At 42.1% G+C, this 16,218-nt stretch overlaps 3 protein-coding genes across 4 annotated transcripts; 1 reads left to right on the forward strand and 2 right to left on the reverse strand.

Annotated features, from left to right (window-relative positions):
• Positions 1–3,281: 3,281 nt before the first annotated feature.
• Positions 3,282–4,163, reverse strand: LOC125312801. Of its 2 annotated transcripts, none has more exons than XR_007196871.1 (2): positions 3,809–4,163; positions 3,282–3,351 (listed from the first exon to the last, which is right to left on the reverse strand). XR_007196871.1 is itself a non-coding variant. In XM_048272357.1 (2 exons), exons 1-2 carry the CDS (start codon positions 4,017–4,019, stop codon positions 3,511–3,513), a joined length of 333 nt encoding a protein of 110 aa, XP_048128314.1. In that variant the 5' UTR covers positions 4,020–4,163; the 3' UTR covers positions 3,375–3,510. The 2 variants fall into 2 exon arrangements, 1 of the variants encoding a protein (XP_048128314.1); XM_048272357.1 differs by lacking the exon at positions 3,282–3,351 and adding an exon at positions 3,375–3,632.
• A 2,763-nt stretch (positions 4,164–6,926) lies between these two features.
• On the forward strand, positions 6,927–12,051 carry LOC115740317 (CBS domain-containing protein CBSX1, chloroplastic). The gene is made up of 8 exons (XM_030673804.2): positions 6,927–7,256; positions 8,865–8,952; positions 9,022–9,086; positions 9,663–9,711; positions 11,025–11,077; positions 11,453–11,568; positions 11,656–11,713; positions 11,795–12,051. The coding sequence occupies exons 1-8, from the start codon at positions 7,047–7,049 to the stop codon at positions 11,867–11,869; spliced, it is 714 nt and encodes a 237-aa protein (XP_030529664.1). The 5' UTR covers positions 6,927–7,046; the 3' UTR covers positions 11,870–12,051.
• A 2,329-nt stretch (positions 12,052–14,380) lies between these two features.
• Positions 14,381–16,003, reverse strand: LOC125312798 (ethylene-responsive transcription factor ERF011-like). The gene has a single exon (XM_048272342.1). The coding sequence runs from the start codon at positions 15,416–15,418 to the stop codon at positions 14,945–14,947; it is 474 nt and encodes a 157-aa protein (XP_048128299.1). The 5' UTR covers positions 15,419–16,003; the 3' UTR covers positions 14,381–14,944.
• Positions 16,004–16,218: the final 215 nt, after the last annotated feature.

The following is a 16,218-nucleotide window of genomic DNA, read 5'->3' on the forward strand; positions in this document are numbered from 1 at the left end:
TCTAGCTAGTCGCCAGCGTTAGGCAAAGGTCGGCCTCCCCCGGCCATGGTGAGGCCGGACCTCATCTAGATCCGGCATGCAAGTCTCGTGCTCGAAGGGCTCAAGCTTAATGACGAGCTCTCTCCCAACTCACTAACTCGTCTCAACTAGCCCGAATCCTAAGCCAACGGAATGATTCCCTCGCCGTTGTCGGCCGAGGCTAGACTTGGCCCGGATCTAGCACGGGAGTCTCGTCCTCGAAGGCTCAAGCTCGGCGGCGAGCTCTCTCCCAACTCATCGACTCGCCTCGACTAGTTCCGAGTCCTAAGCCGCCAGAACAACTCACTCATCGGCCTAATCCCCGACCTTTCTAGCCTCGTCAACCTCAAGACCCTCCTCCTCGGCCACAACACCTTCACTAGCTCTGTCCCTCTGTTGATCCTCTCGCTCCACCGAGTGAGGACCCTTGACTTATGCTTGATCAATCTATTGCCTTCTTGGATGACGGATCCGGGCGAGGTTTGGCCTCGCAACCTCGCCACGGCCGGGCAAGTTTCGCCTAAGGCTAGGGCTAGTTGGACGAGGTTGATCTTGCTGGCTCTAGCCGCTAGCTAGAGGAACAAGAAAGGAAACAAAAAGCGAAAAAAATGAAAAGAAAAATAATTCTAAAAAATATTAACAAAATATTATTAAAAAATTTCCATGTCAACGTCGGCATCCACATCGGCGCAGGCCGGCAACCATGTCGACGATGGTCGGCTAAAGTTGGCCGGATGCACTAAATTGGCACAAAACAAAAAATTTAGGACTAAATTGGCACAAATGTAAATGTTTATGATTGAATTAACAAAATTAAAAGGTTTACGATTGAATTAGTAAAAATAAAATAAGTTTAAGACTTTTTTGATAATTTTCCCCATTGTTATTTTTTTGGTCAAAATTTTTTTCCCAATTGTTTAAGCTTCTATAAATTGCAATTATTAAAGTGGGTCTATTTGGTTCATCCAAAATGTCGGTTTGTGTTAGGAGTGAGCATGGCTTCAAGGTAAAACTAGGAACCCAGAATCGGAACCTGTGGGAACAAGTCCGATTCTAGGTTCCAAGTTATGTAGAATAGATTCCAAGTTGTTTCAACGGGTAAGTTTCAGGTTTCATTATCTAGAACTTAGAACCTGGAACTTGGAACCTAATCCTGAAATAAATTGTTGTGTTTTTCTTGGTCTATGTCTTCGCATAATCTTACAATATTTTATGGCGTCCGATGATGAGTGTATAATCTAGAGTCAAACAAATTTTTAGGTTTCAGGTTACAAAAAATGAGGAACTTATTTCAATGGGTTGATTTCAAATTCTAAATGTAACCTGTACGAAACCCGAAACCGCTAACATTTACTTCGCCTTAGTAGTTGTATCATTTACTCTCATTTTACTTAATTACAAAGGAAAAAAAGAAAAGAAAAGAAATTGACGGGTTCTCGAGTACTCTGAAATCGACCCTAGAACATGTGAAATGATAGGTTCATATTCCAATGTATGACGGGTAGATTTAGCTTTAAAAAAAATGAGAAACCTGTTCTGATGGATAGATTTGAGGTGAAACCCGTAAGGAATCCGAAACTTCACGCCCCTAATTTGTGCATGGAGAAGTGAGAATCCATTGATGACTTTACATTTACCAGGACCAAAAGTCTTAGTTCTCCCTTAAAAAGCTTCCATCTCTCTCTCTCTCTCTTCTTTGCACCTACAAATCTTTTTTATCCCTCTTCCAAATACCTTCTTTTTTTTTTTTTTTAATTTCTGTGGGACATATGCTGCTTCGCGCCACCAACAACAGTAAGTTTTACAATGAAAACTGGAGCCTTACGACTATGAAGAGCGATGACATACAGAGGATTCGTGGAAGGGATCTTCTGCTTCAATGTTGTATGGCTGGGTTTCGACGACGTGCTCGTTCAGGAACTTTTGGGTGCTTAAAAGGATTGTGAAAGGTTGCGAGTCCCATTTTGCGTGGGTTATAGTTTTGACTGGTGGATGATGTTGTGAGAACTTGCAATCTATGCGGTCAAGAGGTGTGAAGGGAGTGCAGGAGCAGCAAGGGCAGATAACAATCCTCAAGGTTAACTTCTGGCCATCATTAGGAGTTGAAGTATAAAAAAAGTCAAAAGCTAACAGTTAGAATCACGATAATGGGGGACCCCAAAACAGAACTGTAAACATCTTTCTGAGTGAAACCAGCATATAAAATGGTTCAAAAGCAGAATAAGAAATCACATAGAGACACAAGACACTGTAGTAGAAACAAAACATGTTGATGTAAGAGCCAACATACATGCACAGCAAAACTTGAGACCAGTATGAGTGCATTATCAATCCCTTCTGGCTGTAAAAGATATACATCACCGTCACAGCAGCAAGCCAACAAAACCGACTGACAATGCTGTGACTACCCAACTACCATCACTCTCAAAATCTCAATAAGAAAATGGTTTAACAAGTAACAATCTCCAAGTTCGTCAATCAATACCCAGCTCTGATTCTTTTTGTGTTACATCAAGGGCATCATCATAAAAACCAACAAAGACAACCCCCTCCCCTCCTCTCCCCTCTCCCCAGAAGCTCTATGCACGATCTAATGGCCGATCTATCAAAAGTGCCAAGTCATGTAACAGAATAAGAAAATAAGGGAGACAAAGACAAGGTACTTAATCTTATATTCAAATAACATAGGTCATTTGAAAGATCAAATAAAGCAAAACAATAGAAGCACCACTATCGAAAGTCGAGTTTTCAAAGCATTGGTTTTACTTGCAGTCATTCAGAGAGGTTGTCACAATATATCATGGCTCTAGGTCAACTATCTCGTGATAGGTCTACAACAAAGTCCATCCTGTGTTGTTTGTCATTAGCAGTCTGTACAATTCAAATGGCACATTGTCACCAATGCAAACAATTTCTTTGCTTAACATATTGCAGCATCCAACGCTTAAGTCACTCAACCCAGCCACGAGCAACTTATCCTATCAGAAGTTATTTAGTTGCTTTAACGCTAGCAAAGGCAAGATTATGTTAGTGGTATGCCTACCTTTGCGGTGGAGTCCAGTATAACAAAAATATGAGATCAAGCTTGTTGGTCTCTATCATTAAAAGGCATCAACGGAAACATGCCATATCCAAATGTCCAAAGCCCAGTTGCACAAATCAATCAAGGTTACTAAACCTCATCCCCAATATGAGGTAGAAGCAAGAAAAATAAAATGCAGAAAAAGAAATTGGACGGAGGCAAGAAATTACTGGTCAGCAGCGACTTCAAGTTCAGGGTCTTTTTCCTGCTTTTTCAACGCATTCCTCTGCTCTGCCTAATTCTTCAGATCTCTGCGTAAATGAAACAATAGATGGTGGAGGCATCGCTTTCTATTGTTAAAGTATGCTTGATATGCTAACGAAGGATACATGCTGAAACTAGAATAAGAAAAGAGAGAACTGAAGGCATTGCAAATTAACAAGATCAAAACATAATCAACAGCTTTCACTTCAGTGCCAATCTATGCCATCTATTGTGGTAGATCCCACCCCCTCCCACACTTCACTCTTCCCCACCTCCTCACTCTCAAAGCCCTCCATGCCACTGTCCCAAAAGCCTCCACCATTTGCATCTTGTAGCAGAGAACATGAAGCAAAAATTTGCCTGAACAAGTTAGTCATGGCCAACCTTCCCCATTTCGCCAGAAAAAAACTTTCAATTCCGTGAAATAGAACTTCATAGAACTAGAACCATCTTGAGAGGACATGATTTTGATGCTTTGATTGGTAGGAGAGTTTAAAGAATTACAGTGGTTATGGAGAGGCCTTCTTTTCTTGTTCCGCCTAATTCTCTCTGCCTTCCTCCGCTGCTGCTCGGGGCTTGGAGCTTGTCCCGGAAGACATGCTTCAGAGGAGGGACAATTCCGTCTTGCAAGTAATACATGGAGTAAGCTATGCATATATTTTGAACAGTAAGAAGCATACCCAGATAGGATCAGGGCATTCTGAGATGCCACCATGTGTATTAAGGTAAGGCTTGATTGGCATGCTTACAAAGACACAGAGATAGTGTCTCGACGACCACCAAGCCGAGGGAAGCGAGGTCGAAGTCTGTCTCCGGCCTCGCCACTCGCCTGTGAAGGTCGCTGGACCTCTCCACTACGACGGAGAGGGCCGCGACCCTACCCAATTTGAAGAGAGGGTTAGTGGCCCCCGTCGCCGGGCACACGCGGTGAGAGCCGCGGCCTTGCTTCGAATCGACAGCCTTGCAGCGGCGGCGACGTTATGTGTGGAAGAGTGGGGCAGCTGTCCCCATCATCAATAAGAAGTAACGAGAGAGAGAGAGAGGAGGGCATACTTACCTGGGGGTTCTCAGTCAATGGCGGATTTCACAGAACTGTAACGAAGTAGACGAGAAGAAGCGATTCGAAGGAGACATGGAGCGTGAAGGGCTCCTCGATTTAGGGGAGATCGTAAGCATAGGTCCATAGGAAATCATTAATATCATATTAATGTTTCAGCCGGTGGCCATCCACTCGAGAGGGATACAAGAACCTATTCGAATCGAATCGAACTGAACCATTACAATTTGATAGGCAAAAATTTTATTTTTTCATTGTCCCATTTTTTTTATATTGAAAGAAGTATTTTATTCATTAATTATGATAATACTCCAAATATTTATAGAATAATTTTAAGCTCCTAAATAACTACAAAAAAGAAAAAGTAAATACTAGAAAATAAATAATAAGTAAATTTTATAGCTAGAGACACACTCTCACTCTTCAAGAATAGATCTACTATCATAAAATTTCAGCGGACCGAACGAAAACGCACGGAACCTTTTATTTGATTCGGGCTGTGGTCTGATTTTTGGTTTGACTCGGACGCTCCTCTCTATTCATGATGATGGTCATTCTGCGGCAGTCTTGAGACATCCATCCACCTAATTTGACGCTCTGTATGCTCCGGCTTACACCATATGGAGGGAGGGGAGAAAGCCACGCGCTCTCCGAGAATTTTCGCCACCAGCATTTTCTCTTGATGAGCTGATGCCATGCCAGTAGCATGATAAGGTAGCCAGCATTTCACAGCGATTTTTACCTTTGAAGGACGCAGGCACGCGACAGATGGAAAGTTCAGCTAGAAATGATGACAAAAGATGAATCGCTGGTGATCGATCCGACAGCAAGAGTCGCAAGCCAACGCCGCCATAGTCTCTGGTGCAGTAGAACTCACGGCCACAGTAGCCATGGTTCCTCCGCCTTTTAGGAGTATGAGCTTATAATTTTCCTCTCGACAATGTTCGGCTATCACTGGCTCTACCCATTTGACCCTCCAGTTGTATCAGTTGATCATCTTGATCTAGATCTGTTTTGACTCGGACCATCTTCCTGCATCAATGTATTCTCTGAGTTTGCTGGTTCAGGACAGTCCCGATAAACCAAATTTAACACCAGTGACTGATTGTCCTGGAGCCAGACCCCCATATCGTTTTCTACTTCCCACAGTGCACTACGCGGGAGATACGCATGGTCCATTCCTAACGAATAGAAGCATCTTGTATACCAAATCACCTTCCGGGCGGACCTTGCCAGAGAGGTCGAGCTCAACTCCGCCCTCCAATCCAACTAATCCTAGAATTCCTCATTCATGTCCTGAGGTATCACGGGAAGTTATCGAACCCTCTCAACCATGGCATGATCATTCTGCCATCTATCTTCCGGCGATAAGAACGTGCTCTTTTCTCATGTTTGGATTTCCTGGTTTGCAGGTAACATCCATATCAAGATAAGTTAAAAAAAAGGGGCGAAGGGAGAGAGACTGAAAACACATCTTCTGGGTTCAAACTTCAAACCTCAAGTAACAACACATCTTCTTTCTCTTCACCTGTCGAGGACTTCTCAACAAGAATTGGTACTTCAATAGCCATATCGAAATTACAACCGTCAAGAACTTTCTTAATATAATCAATAGTCCGCCCCTCGAAGAAACACGGGGCAATATCGAGAAAAAATCTCCTCCACGTCTTCCTCCGGGCCATCTTAACTTTATCTTAAGCACAGAATTGATGCTTCTGTTAGACGTCTTGATAAGTTCATTCAGTGTACGTACTTCCCCGCTCATCTTCTCCTCGGTCACAACAAAACAGAACCCTACACCTCAAGCGCAAAACGAAGGCCTTTTAGCAGTCATGCATGCAAAAGACGTGATGTTTATCCATCCCGTGCTCGATCGTAAGTATTTAGCAATGCTTAGTTTAGACTTGTTTGTAATGACGATTTTTGCTTCTTCTATTGAGCCACTCGTGCGCTCCAACTAAATCGTTTAATCGTCTCACGTTATTGACACCGGAAATGGAAGTACGTCTAAATAATATGCTTATGTGGAGTATAGATTATTTCTTTCGTGGGCGTCTAAAATATTTGAGTTATGTTCGGCAACATCCCTACTTCCATCATTTGTCCTAATTATGTACATAATTAGTAGCTCTTTTGAATTTGCAAATCGCCCATGTAGACAAAAGATAAGATGAAGTATTTTGATGGAGTACATAAGCCAATCTTACATCGACATAATTTCACACCAAAAAATGAACAATTAAATGAATTTTCTTAATTGTGCATCCTATAAGATCATCTGATTTAATGGTACGATGAAAGAAATTCGTACGGTTACGGTGATTTTTCGATACGTTATGATAATTATTTTTCATAATGGTTTGTTATTGATCAATAAAAAAATAAAATACGAAGATTGATTAATTGACCGCATGGTGGATCCATCAGGCCGAAGTCATGACTGTTTGGAGACAAATTGGAGGCAGCATTGGCGCCGTCGCCCCCGCAGAGTCGGCCGCTAAAACATATTTTTCCTCGAGCAAAAAGATAAACCGAAAATAAATGAATAAATAAATAAAGTATAAAATCTTGTCCTTCGGGCTGTCGGTTCACGACGGTTTCTCCGAACTCCGGCGGAAACCAGAGAACCTCTCCCTCTCTTTCTCACTTCATCGACTACGAAGAAGGCAGAGTCGTTCGTCAACGATGGACGCAGCTCTCTCTCAGTCGCTCTCGCCGTCTCTCTCGCGCCTTCGCTCCGCCGCTTGTCTGATTCATCAGCTGCCGTCCGTCGTTCCTTCCTCCGGACTCTGCCTTCTTCCCCATCCGGCTTCGATTTCCGCGAATCGGGCTTTAGGTCTCTGCAAATCCCCGGCCGTCGCCGCCAGCGGCACTCTCACTGCTAATCCCGTGCCGGTTCGCTCTCTCTCTCTCTCTCTCTCTCTGTCTCTCTCTCTCCCCCATTTTGTGTTTCTAGTACTTCGCACTTGCAATCGGTTTGGAATCTCTTGATGTTTTTGTGCTTTGTAATTCTTTGGTGGAATGTGCTTGTGATGTGCATCCTCAGATGAGTTTGAGCTGCTGGTGTTGGTTAGGAAGTCGAGTCTCTTGTTGCGGTTATGATCGTATGACATTGCATTCCAGGGATTAGTATGTCTCTCGGTGAGCAATCGGAATTGCACGCATCGCTAATGATGGTTTCCTCTGGTAAATGTTGTCTGCAGTTGCTGTGCCGTGATGGCTTTTGCAGCTGAGAGCAGGAATATTTCTATATTACATGTTGGAGCACAAATAGAACAATAAGCTACAATTAATTTTTGCATACTTTGTGATCACTTCTGGAAGCTTTTTGTGTCATGCTTTGATCCCATACCAGAGGTTATGCCCATTTTTCTCTTGGAAGAGGAACAGAATCAGTTGAATACATCAGTGTATAAGTAGCAGAATTTTGGACTATCCCTAGCGGCATTTCATTGATCTTGAGAAGATTGAGCACCTAGCTTGCACAGTTTTGCTAGAAATCAGTAATTGGATGCTTTGGTCTAGGTGCCGCAATTCAATCAATCATGTCCATAACTCACTTGGGTGAGGTGTTCCCTTTTTTTTTTTCGTTCATGTGATTAAGATGGATGCTGTTGTGTCTGCATCCCTTTTTTCATATCATGCCTGAGATTCTTCAAGGTATACGTATGTTCTGCTTGTACTGTCTTTGGAAACATAGAGTTAGCTCCCATTATTTTCCGTGAGATCTTGTTGCTGAGAAATCTCCTTCTGGTTTGGTTTGTTGTTTTAGAGCCCCCATTGCTCTTTTCTTTGGCTTATTGATTGGAGTCGTATCTTCAAACTTCTAGGCGTCAGTCGAGTTGGGCTTCTAATCCTTAGGTTGCGGGAATTGGGTAGAACTACTGTAGCACCATGCACAGAGGATTAATGCAGAACTTAAAAAAGTTGAAAAAATTGGAATATAGTTTCTAAAACACACATTTACCTATTAAAGAAAGAAAGTTTTCAAAGCAAGCATCTTCCTAAGAGGCATCTTGGATATTCCATCTCTAGCTTTCCCATGATGACCATCAGAGTTTCATGGAATTAGTTCATTCATGCTGTTATCTGGTAGGAGAAACTATGAAAACAGGAGAGATATAGGGATCTTCTCACATCCTTTAGCTTTTGCTATATTTGCAAATGTTCTGTTCATAATTTTATTTTCATCTTTGATTGTTACTAATGCATGATTAAAGGCACTACCCTGCCTGTCAATCTACCTTGTGAGGTGTGACATGGGAAAAGAAGTTCCATAGTAGATGAACATAGTGAATCCCTTAATGTTTGTATCTGGTCCTCTTTCTGCTAGACATGAATGTTTTAGTCCATGTGAAGTACGCTGCATTTTCAGAATTCATTATGGTTTGCCATGTCTTCGGCAAGTGCATTTTGGAGTCATACAATCCAATAAGATGGCTCATGTCATGTATCATCCTAGAATTTCTGCATATTTACATATTTGTTTTCTTAATCATCCAGCCAAAAAGTAGCATATACACTGTTGGTGACTTCATGACAAGAAAGGAGGATTTGCATGTGGTAAAGCCATATACAACTGTAGATGAAGGTATCTCTGAATATGATGTTTCTGGAAATTTTGAAGAAGTCGGGATTTTCACTCATCTTGTTTTATCAGCATTGGAGATGCTTGTGGAGAACAGAATCACTGGTTTTCCTGTAGTTGATGATGACTGGAAATTGGTATACTTCTTGTTCTTTCCTTCTCATTTATTGTGGCCTTGTTGATTTGAATATTGCTGCTCACTGATCAGAAGCCCATTGCCATGTATATTTTTAGAAGTCAAGTTTTGAGGTGCTTTAATCAAACTAAAAGTTGTGCTTAGTTGGTAAGGGTTGGCACCATATTTTTGTTTGCAGATAAGCTAGGTTCAATTGGATTCCGAGAGAGCAGGGCGTGGTGTGTTTCCTGATCTTGTTGACCCACATGCCTAGTGGTTCTGCTAGCTTAAATAGGCTTCAAAAATCATTTATTTGTTCTCTGTACCCATTTTTGCTCCCCTCATTTCCCAAGTATGCTGTAGCTGCTAGCTGCTTTACAGCAAATCTTCGACTTCTAATTATTAATCTATTTCCTTCTTCTCGTTATAGTTAACAATCAGCACTTTTCTGTGTATAACATGTCTGACATTCTGCCTTTTTGCTACTATTTTGATCTGTCTTTGAAGTTTGGTTGCTCATTCTGTGACCTCAGTTCCCTGTGATGGGTTATTCATTAGATACCCATGATAAATGCTGATGAATGGTTTTCTTTGGCAGGTTGGTCTTGTTTCTGATTATGATTTGTTAGCTTTGGACTCTATATCAGGTACAATTGATATATATATATATATATATATATATATATATTTGTGGCCTTTATTAGACATTTTAGGAGACTTCTCAAAATTCTTGTGTATCATTAGCAATTTCATGAGGTCCTTCTTAGCTGTTGGCATTCTGTGTTTTCTCTCCTTTACGTTTAATGTTTTAAGTCTGACAAGTGTAATAACACAAACTGCATTTGGCATCAGTGGTGTAATGTTAACTCGGTATATATATATTTGGCACAATGTTAACTCAGTATTGAGCTTCCTTTTTTTTTATTATAAAGCATTTCAAAGTCAACAGTATTCACAGGAAACTCGGTTGCAACAGATTCAGAAAACATAATTGTTGCAAAAAGAATATCTGAAATCGTATTGTTCTGCATCTATGATGTTTCTACAATGCCTGTACCTTAATTTGATCAAAGGAAAAATGACAGGAGGTACTGCCAATGCGGTATTCAAGGGGACTTGATGATATTCTTAAATCAAGAGAGCAAAATCAAAGCCATGGGATGATCTGTAAAACTATCAAATACTTAACTTACTAGTTCCTCTCATATGGGTGTAATATTTGTAACTCTATATGGCCGTGCATAGATGGTCTCTCTTTGAGTTGGGAATGATTCTGCTGGACTTCTGTGATTATTGTTTTTGGTGCCTAATTTTTACTAGTTTCTGATTCACGATTCCAATTGCACGATTTGCTTGAGGGGACCCTTCGAACAATTTGTCTTGCACTTGTCAATCGTAAGAGTGCATGATCGTAAGTGAATTGTACGATTCGGCTCTGACATCCTATTTTGGTTGTTTAAATCGCATGCTTGGACAAGAGTCACAAATTGAGTATTTAAGATTGGTCTTGTCTTTTTAGCTGGCTTAAATAGACTATAACTAAGTCCCCACTATTGTGTATGTAGAGGTTTTAAAATGTGGTTGACAGTTTTTTTCCTTTTTTAAGTGTTCGAGGCCTCTTGTTAATTTTGCACCTCTATAATATTCAGAAGTTAGAAGTTAAATTGGCTATTGAAAATACAGCAGTATCAGTTTTGGGTACAATTTTCTCAATCGTATCTACTATAACATGCTTTTTATGTGCTTTTTTGCAATTTATAGCTTAATTTTAGTAAGAAATGTGTATTTTGGAGTTCTTACTGAATGTAACCATTGATAATTCAGAAAATGAGGTTTACGATTTGCGATTTGAATCTCGACTTAGCAACAGTGGTTGTTTGTAGAAAGTTGACTATCTGCAGATGTTTCGATGCTTCGTGAATTTAATGAGTGACTGATGTCATATGCACATATTCATTAGGTGCTGGGCGAGCTGACAACAGCATGTTCCCTGAAGTTGACAGCACATGGAAAGTGAGTAAGAGCTTTTCGTTTAAGGATGATGTAAGTTTAAGCATATAGCAGTATAGGGTTGTGGTGGACGTGAAATCTTCACTGGGCAGGGAGAGTAGATAAAGTTTTCAGAATATTTCAGTTCATTAGGTGAAACAAAGAAACTTAGCATCAAATTTCATAGTACAGTATTTAATTATAAAAACTTTCAACCGAGCACCTTGTGGTCAGTTGTGACGACTGCCCCCATCAGACCCTCCCCGGTTCCATCATTGATGTAGGGTATACACGAAGCAGTTTTTGAGCAATTGCTGCTGCTAATATGCAGAAACTGTCTTTCATATTTACCTCTGGAGCACCTGATGATATACATATCTGTTGACAATGATCTTGCAGACCTTCAATGAAGTGCAGAAGTTGCTCAGCAAGACCAATGGGCAAGTGGTTGGTGATTTGATGACACCGGCTCCTGTTGTTGTCTGTGAGACCACAAATCTCGAGGATGCTGCCAGGTTCTGTCTATATCTTGTCCTTGAATCCTCCTTCCTCTTGTTTGTGTTTTATCCTTTTAACTTTTCCCCCCATGCATTCAATGTCAGGATATTGCTTGAAACAAAATATCGTCGACTTCCAGTTGTAGATGCGGAGGGAAAGCTGGTAATAGACCATTTGCTGCCTCTCAATATGTCGTATTGATCATGGTTTCTGGTTTTATTGACCCAGTTTCTTGTTATGAAGGTCGGCATCATCACTAGAGGGAATGTTGTAAGAGCTGCCCTTCATATAAAACGTGCCAATGAAGGTAAGCTTTAGTACCTGGTGATCAATTGAAGCATTTGAGGCAGCTGGGTTGGACAGGAGGATTGGGTTTCTCTCGCAGGTCAAAAAGCAATGCTGCTTCTACTTATCAAGTATTGATTTGTATAATAGGAACTGAGCTGATTGGAATCATATAAATATATATATGAGTATCAACGCAGAATTGACAAGTGTTAGTCACCACGTGCAGTGTTCTTGGTTAGTATTCCTGAAAGACAAAAAGAAAGGTAAAAGAAAGATAATGACAGTTCTTAGCTTGAAAGCACTGCCGAAGTTGGTAGCGGCTGAACGGAAGTAGGACTAATCGATCTCCTAGCCTTGGTCTGCTTGTTGAGCTTAGGCATGGGGTTTTCCTACCTTGTAGCTGGTCTTAGTAAGAGCATGAGATTAGCGAAATGGTTCTAAATCTTTTATATGTTGGAAGATGAATAACGGATGAATACCTTTCCCCAAGTTTTGAAGATCTGGGAGCTCGTGGAAGTATGCATGGAATTGGGAAATGTCATTGCGAATTCAGTCAGAAGGGGTTGGGTTGCTCTGGGTAAGAATTTGTAAAAACCAAGGTTGTCAAAATGTGGACTTACTACCAGTACAAGTAACCTTGGAAGTTCACCCATGTAATTTTAAGTCATGAATATGCTGGACAATATTGGAATTAGTAGTGATTACAGTGTGAACCTAACGAAAGTATAAGTCGGTTTTAGTTTATTGTTCCTAGCACTGTTCAAACAAGAAATAGGGAAGGAATAGCAAGCGGCAATCCAATTAAGACTTAACAGCGCATTAACAACAAAAACACAATCACTAACTAGCAACTTTGGCGCAAATCATCGTCTGTTCTTTTATCTACTTCTTCATCAAGGCTGATCCTAAATCAATCTAGTTGCGAGATTTCATTGACATGACCGATCCAACGAGTGATTAACTACGATTTGACTAATTCCCCGATATTGAGGGCGGGCGAAATTGTTTCAGATTGTATGATTTCACGATTTGAATAGCGATTTTTGACGACGTTGGTGACGACCGGCAATTTGCTCGTAAGATTGGTAGTTTCAATCAAATGACCAAATTCCGTACGCAAGCACAAATTTATTGTTTTTTTTGTTTGGTCGAACAAAATTGTTTTGACCCCGCACCAACTTTTGGATGTGCCAAGATAAAGCATCAATTTCTAGCCGAGGTCTAACCTTGGCACCTGCTAAGCTGGTGTCCATGAACCTTAAAAAGCTAACAACCTGTCAGCAGATGCAGACTCTGTACCTCATGGACGTTGCTGAAGGGCACTATTGGGCTGGAGACTGACCGTCACATTCATGAAACTACAATAGGACTTTAAGAGATTGCTCCAAGGAGCAGAGCTGGATTATGTTCAATCCTAGAAAGAGCAACGGATCACCCAAATCGATAATTCATTCTCGGATTTTTCCCCCCATCGGCCAGCGCGTGATGAAGCCAAACTCACGACTATAATCAAAGGGCCTCGTGAACAATGTGGTCTCTCGCTCGGCGATTCAGGTCAGCAGCGTCCGTGAGTTTTGGTCGTGTCGATTTTCTAATAGTCGGAAGTGGACGGCAGCTTAGTAGGTGCCAGCTTTGGATCTTGAGTAAAGAACTCGATGCCTTCTCTTCTTGGCACATTACTCATAAGTTGGTGCTCTTTAAGGGAATTTGGCCCCAAATCTATCCGAGGATACCGCGATATATGTTCAATTCATTCGCGCTCAACGGCCGGCGATATCATGATAATGACAATGCTCCTGTTTCAAACACCAGCAACTAACAACAGTACTCGGATCACTTGCACAGTAAAAGGCAAATGCTTGGTTGAAACCTTCCTGTCCGGTCTAAAGCTATCCATTGTTGAACGAGAAACAAAACATTTGCTGCTGCTTTCGTTTTCGATGCGAACAACTGACCTACTAAAGGACCCACCAAATCGGGAAAATCTCTGTTGCTCAGGTATAATGCGTATTCAAATAATCACAATTTGCGTTGTGGTTGCCTTTTTTTGGATTGATTACACTTTTTGAAAGTCGAGAGGATTGTCTCATGTTGTTTCATACTGAATTCAATACCATGTTCTCATCGTATTCGAAAATTTTCGTAAAACAGCAAAACAGCCAGAAACTTTTGTTACAGATTATGTTGTTGATTGGATCTTCCCTCCACTTTAATATGAAGGGTACATCCTCCACAAATATATTCTGAGACATCAAGGAAGAGCAAGGTTCACAATTAGACCCCATAGCAGAAACATATGAAGTCCGACATTTGTTACAGTGCTATGCTGAGCTCAATCATAATCTTTACCTTATATCTTCTCCAAAACCATTTAGGTCAAGTGGCCCACAACACACACCGATCTGATGTTGCGATCGCGGGAGCTAAATCTTATAAATGTACCAAGTTTTCGATTCGAAAAATGCTAGAGACACGAAGACAGTCGCTGATCGGATCGCCGCGGCGAATTTTCGTTTGACGTGTTTGATATGGCCCGGGTTATTCAAATTTGGCACAACATCTCCTTGCAAATATAGGTCAAGAAACAAAAAGAAGACAGACAAAATCTGGGGTTTGCAGCAGGAACTCAACCCCATACTCCAACCTGTGCCCACAACTCATCATTAGCAGCAGTTGCAAAAGGTCTTCTCACATCCCTTTCTGCTTTTAGCAGTTCAAGGCATGCCCACTTTGCTTCCAACTGCTCCTTGGTAGGCCATTCTTCTCTCTCTCTCTACTCTCCCTCTAGAGACTATATTACTCCAGACAAAATCATGACCAATGAAGAAAGAGACGACAAGCATAGGAGGAAGAAGATGGCCCTGCATCAAACCCCAGCTGACTAATTTACATTTCGCCTTCTTCTTTTTTCCGCTTACACCATCAAAATTCTTTGATGATCAGATCCCAAAAGTTTAACTAAGAAGGGCTAATAAGATTTAATTAGAGGTGCTATGGACTAATCTAACTCATCTGAATTACTAGCAAGTAGCATCTAAACTCCTTCACAGCCGCATGCAGAAGGCTGACCTGAACCCGAGTGCATGCACGCACCCGCGGTGATCATCACGAGTCCTCAGGATCGTCCGGCATCTTGTTCAGATCAACCTTCTCCAAAACCCCAACACACTTCTTGAACTGATCGTCCCCCACCTTATCGTTAGCCGTCTCTGGCTTCAGCTCCCGGCTTATCAGCGCGGCGTCGACCCGTGCCCCGACCTCCGTCGCCTTCTTCCTTATGGTTGCCGCCGTCATGTCGCCTCCTCCTCCCACCTCCTCCTCCTCCTCCTCCGCCGCTGCCGCGAGCTCCGGGAAATTCAACCTCGCCGACGGGCCCCGGAGGTAGAACACCGCGGTGTCGTAGGCCCTGGCCGCGGCGACTGGGGTCGAGTAGGAGCCGAGCCAGATCCTCGACCTCTTGTTGGGCTCTCTTATCTCGGCCACCCACTTGCCCCACTTCCTCATCCTTATTCCCTTGTAGGGCCTCTCCCTCTCCGCCGCCACGCCCCTTTTTCTCTCCCCACCACCTTCAGCCTCCATGAAAACGGCTTCTAAACAGGAAAAACAAGAAGGGTCTTGGAAAGTTTATCTCGCTGAAGGTGAAAGTTCGAAACTTTGTGAAGGTGATGCAGAAGAGAGAGAAGGCGAGTTCTCATGGAAGAGAAACGGCAAAGAGAGAGAAAGAGACACGCCAAGTTAAAAGAGGGCAAGGCTTCTGTTTGGAGTCTCCTGCTATCTTGGCAGCTAAGGTTGTCATCCGGGTGAGGCTACACGTCGAATTCCACGACCTGATTTCCCCTCGTTCCTTCCGCGAAAAAACAAAGTCGCTAATTATTGAAACAGGAGGGGAGGAAAACACATAAAAAATATCACCGACAAATCTCGGTGATTTCTGTAAGCCGGGGGTCGTTCCTTTTCCTTAAATAAGCGAGCAGTATCGATCGCACCGGACGGATCGTGCGGTCATGCAGCGGGTCCTTTGCGTCATCCGGACTTCTCCGAGCAGTTTTCTAAGACGGGGTTTGGCGGTGGCGATGTTGGTCTGCGTCTGTCCGCCCGTGCGTGGCCGAGCGAACTGGAAAGACGAGAAGGGTTTTGAAAAGAAACACAAAAGACGGGGTCAGGTCATTCCAGCGCAAGGAAAAAAAAAAAAGATTATTTTCTCGGGATATTTTCTGCGGTATCGTGCGATTTCTTTATTAGGGTTTGATTGATTGATGCTCCCTCTTCCTTTTTTTTTTTGGTTTATCTTTATTTTATTTTATCTTTTTCCTTTGAAATTTAATTCTACGGACAAGTCGGTGGTCGGTGGATGGATACCGTTAGGAATTGACTTTCCC

The sequence above is a fragment of the Rhodamnia argentea genome, chromosome 1 (assembly GCF_020921035.1).
Source record: "Rhodamnia argentea isolate NSW1041297 chromosome 1, ASM2092103v1, whole genome shotgun sequence".
Classification (NCBI taxonomy): Eukaryota; Viridiplantae; Streptophyta; class Magnoliopsida; order Myrtales; family Myrtaceae; genus Rhodamnia; species Rhodamnia argentea.

What these genes read in the sequence shown, in the direction of transcription:
- LOC125312801 (XM_048272357.1), bottom strand. Translation starts at nt 4,019, where the DNA reads ATGGTGGCATCTCAGAATGCCCTGATCCTATCTGGGTATGCTTCTTAC. An exon ending in AAGGCCTCTCCATAACCACT is followed by an intron (nt 3,633 to 3,808) that starts GTAATTCTTTAA and finishes CTCTGCTACAAG; the next exon opens with ATGCAAATGGTGGAGGCTTT.
- LOC115740317 (XM_030673804.2), top strand. Translation starts at nt 7,047, where the DNA reads ATGGACGCAGCTCTCTCTCAGTCGCTCTCGCCGTCTCTCTCGCGCCTT. An exon ending in AAGTTGACAGCACATGGAAA is followed by an intron (nt 11,078 to 11,452) that starts GTGAGTAAGAGC and finishes ATGATCTTGCAG; the next exon opens with ACCTTCAATGAAGTGCAGAA. An exon ending in AATCTCGAGGATGCTGCCAG is followed by an intron (nt 11,569 to 11,655) that starts GTTCTGTCTATA and finishes ATTCAATGTCAG; the next exon opens with GATATTGCTTGAAACAAAAT.
- LOC125312798 (XM_048272342.1), bottom strand. Translation starts at nt 15,418, where the DNA reads ATGGAGGCTGAAGGTGGTGGGGAGAGAAAAAGGGGCGTGGCGGCGGAG.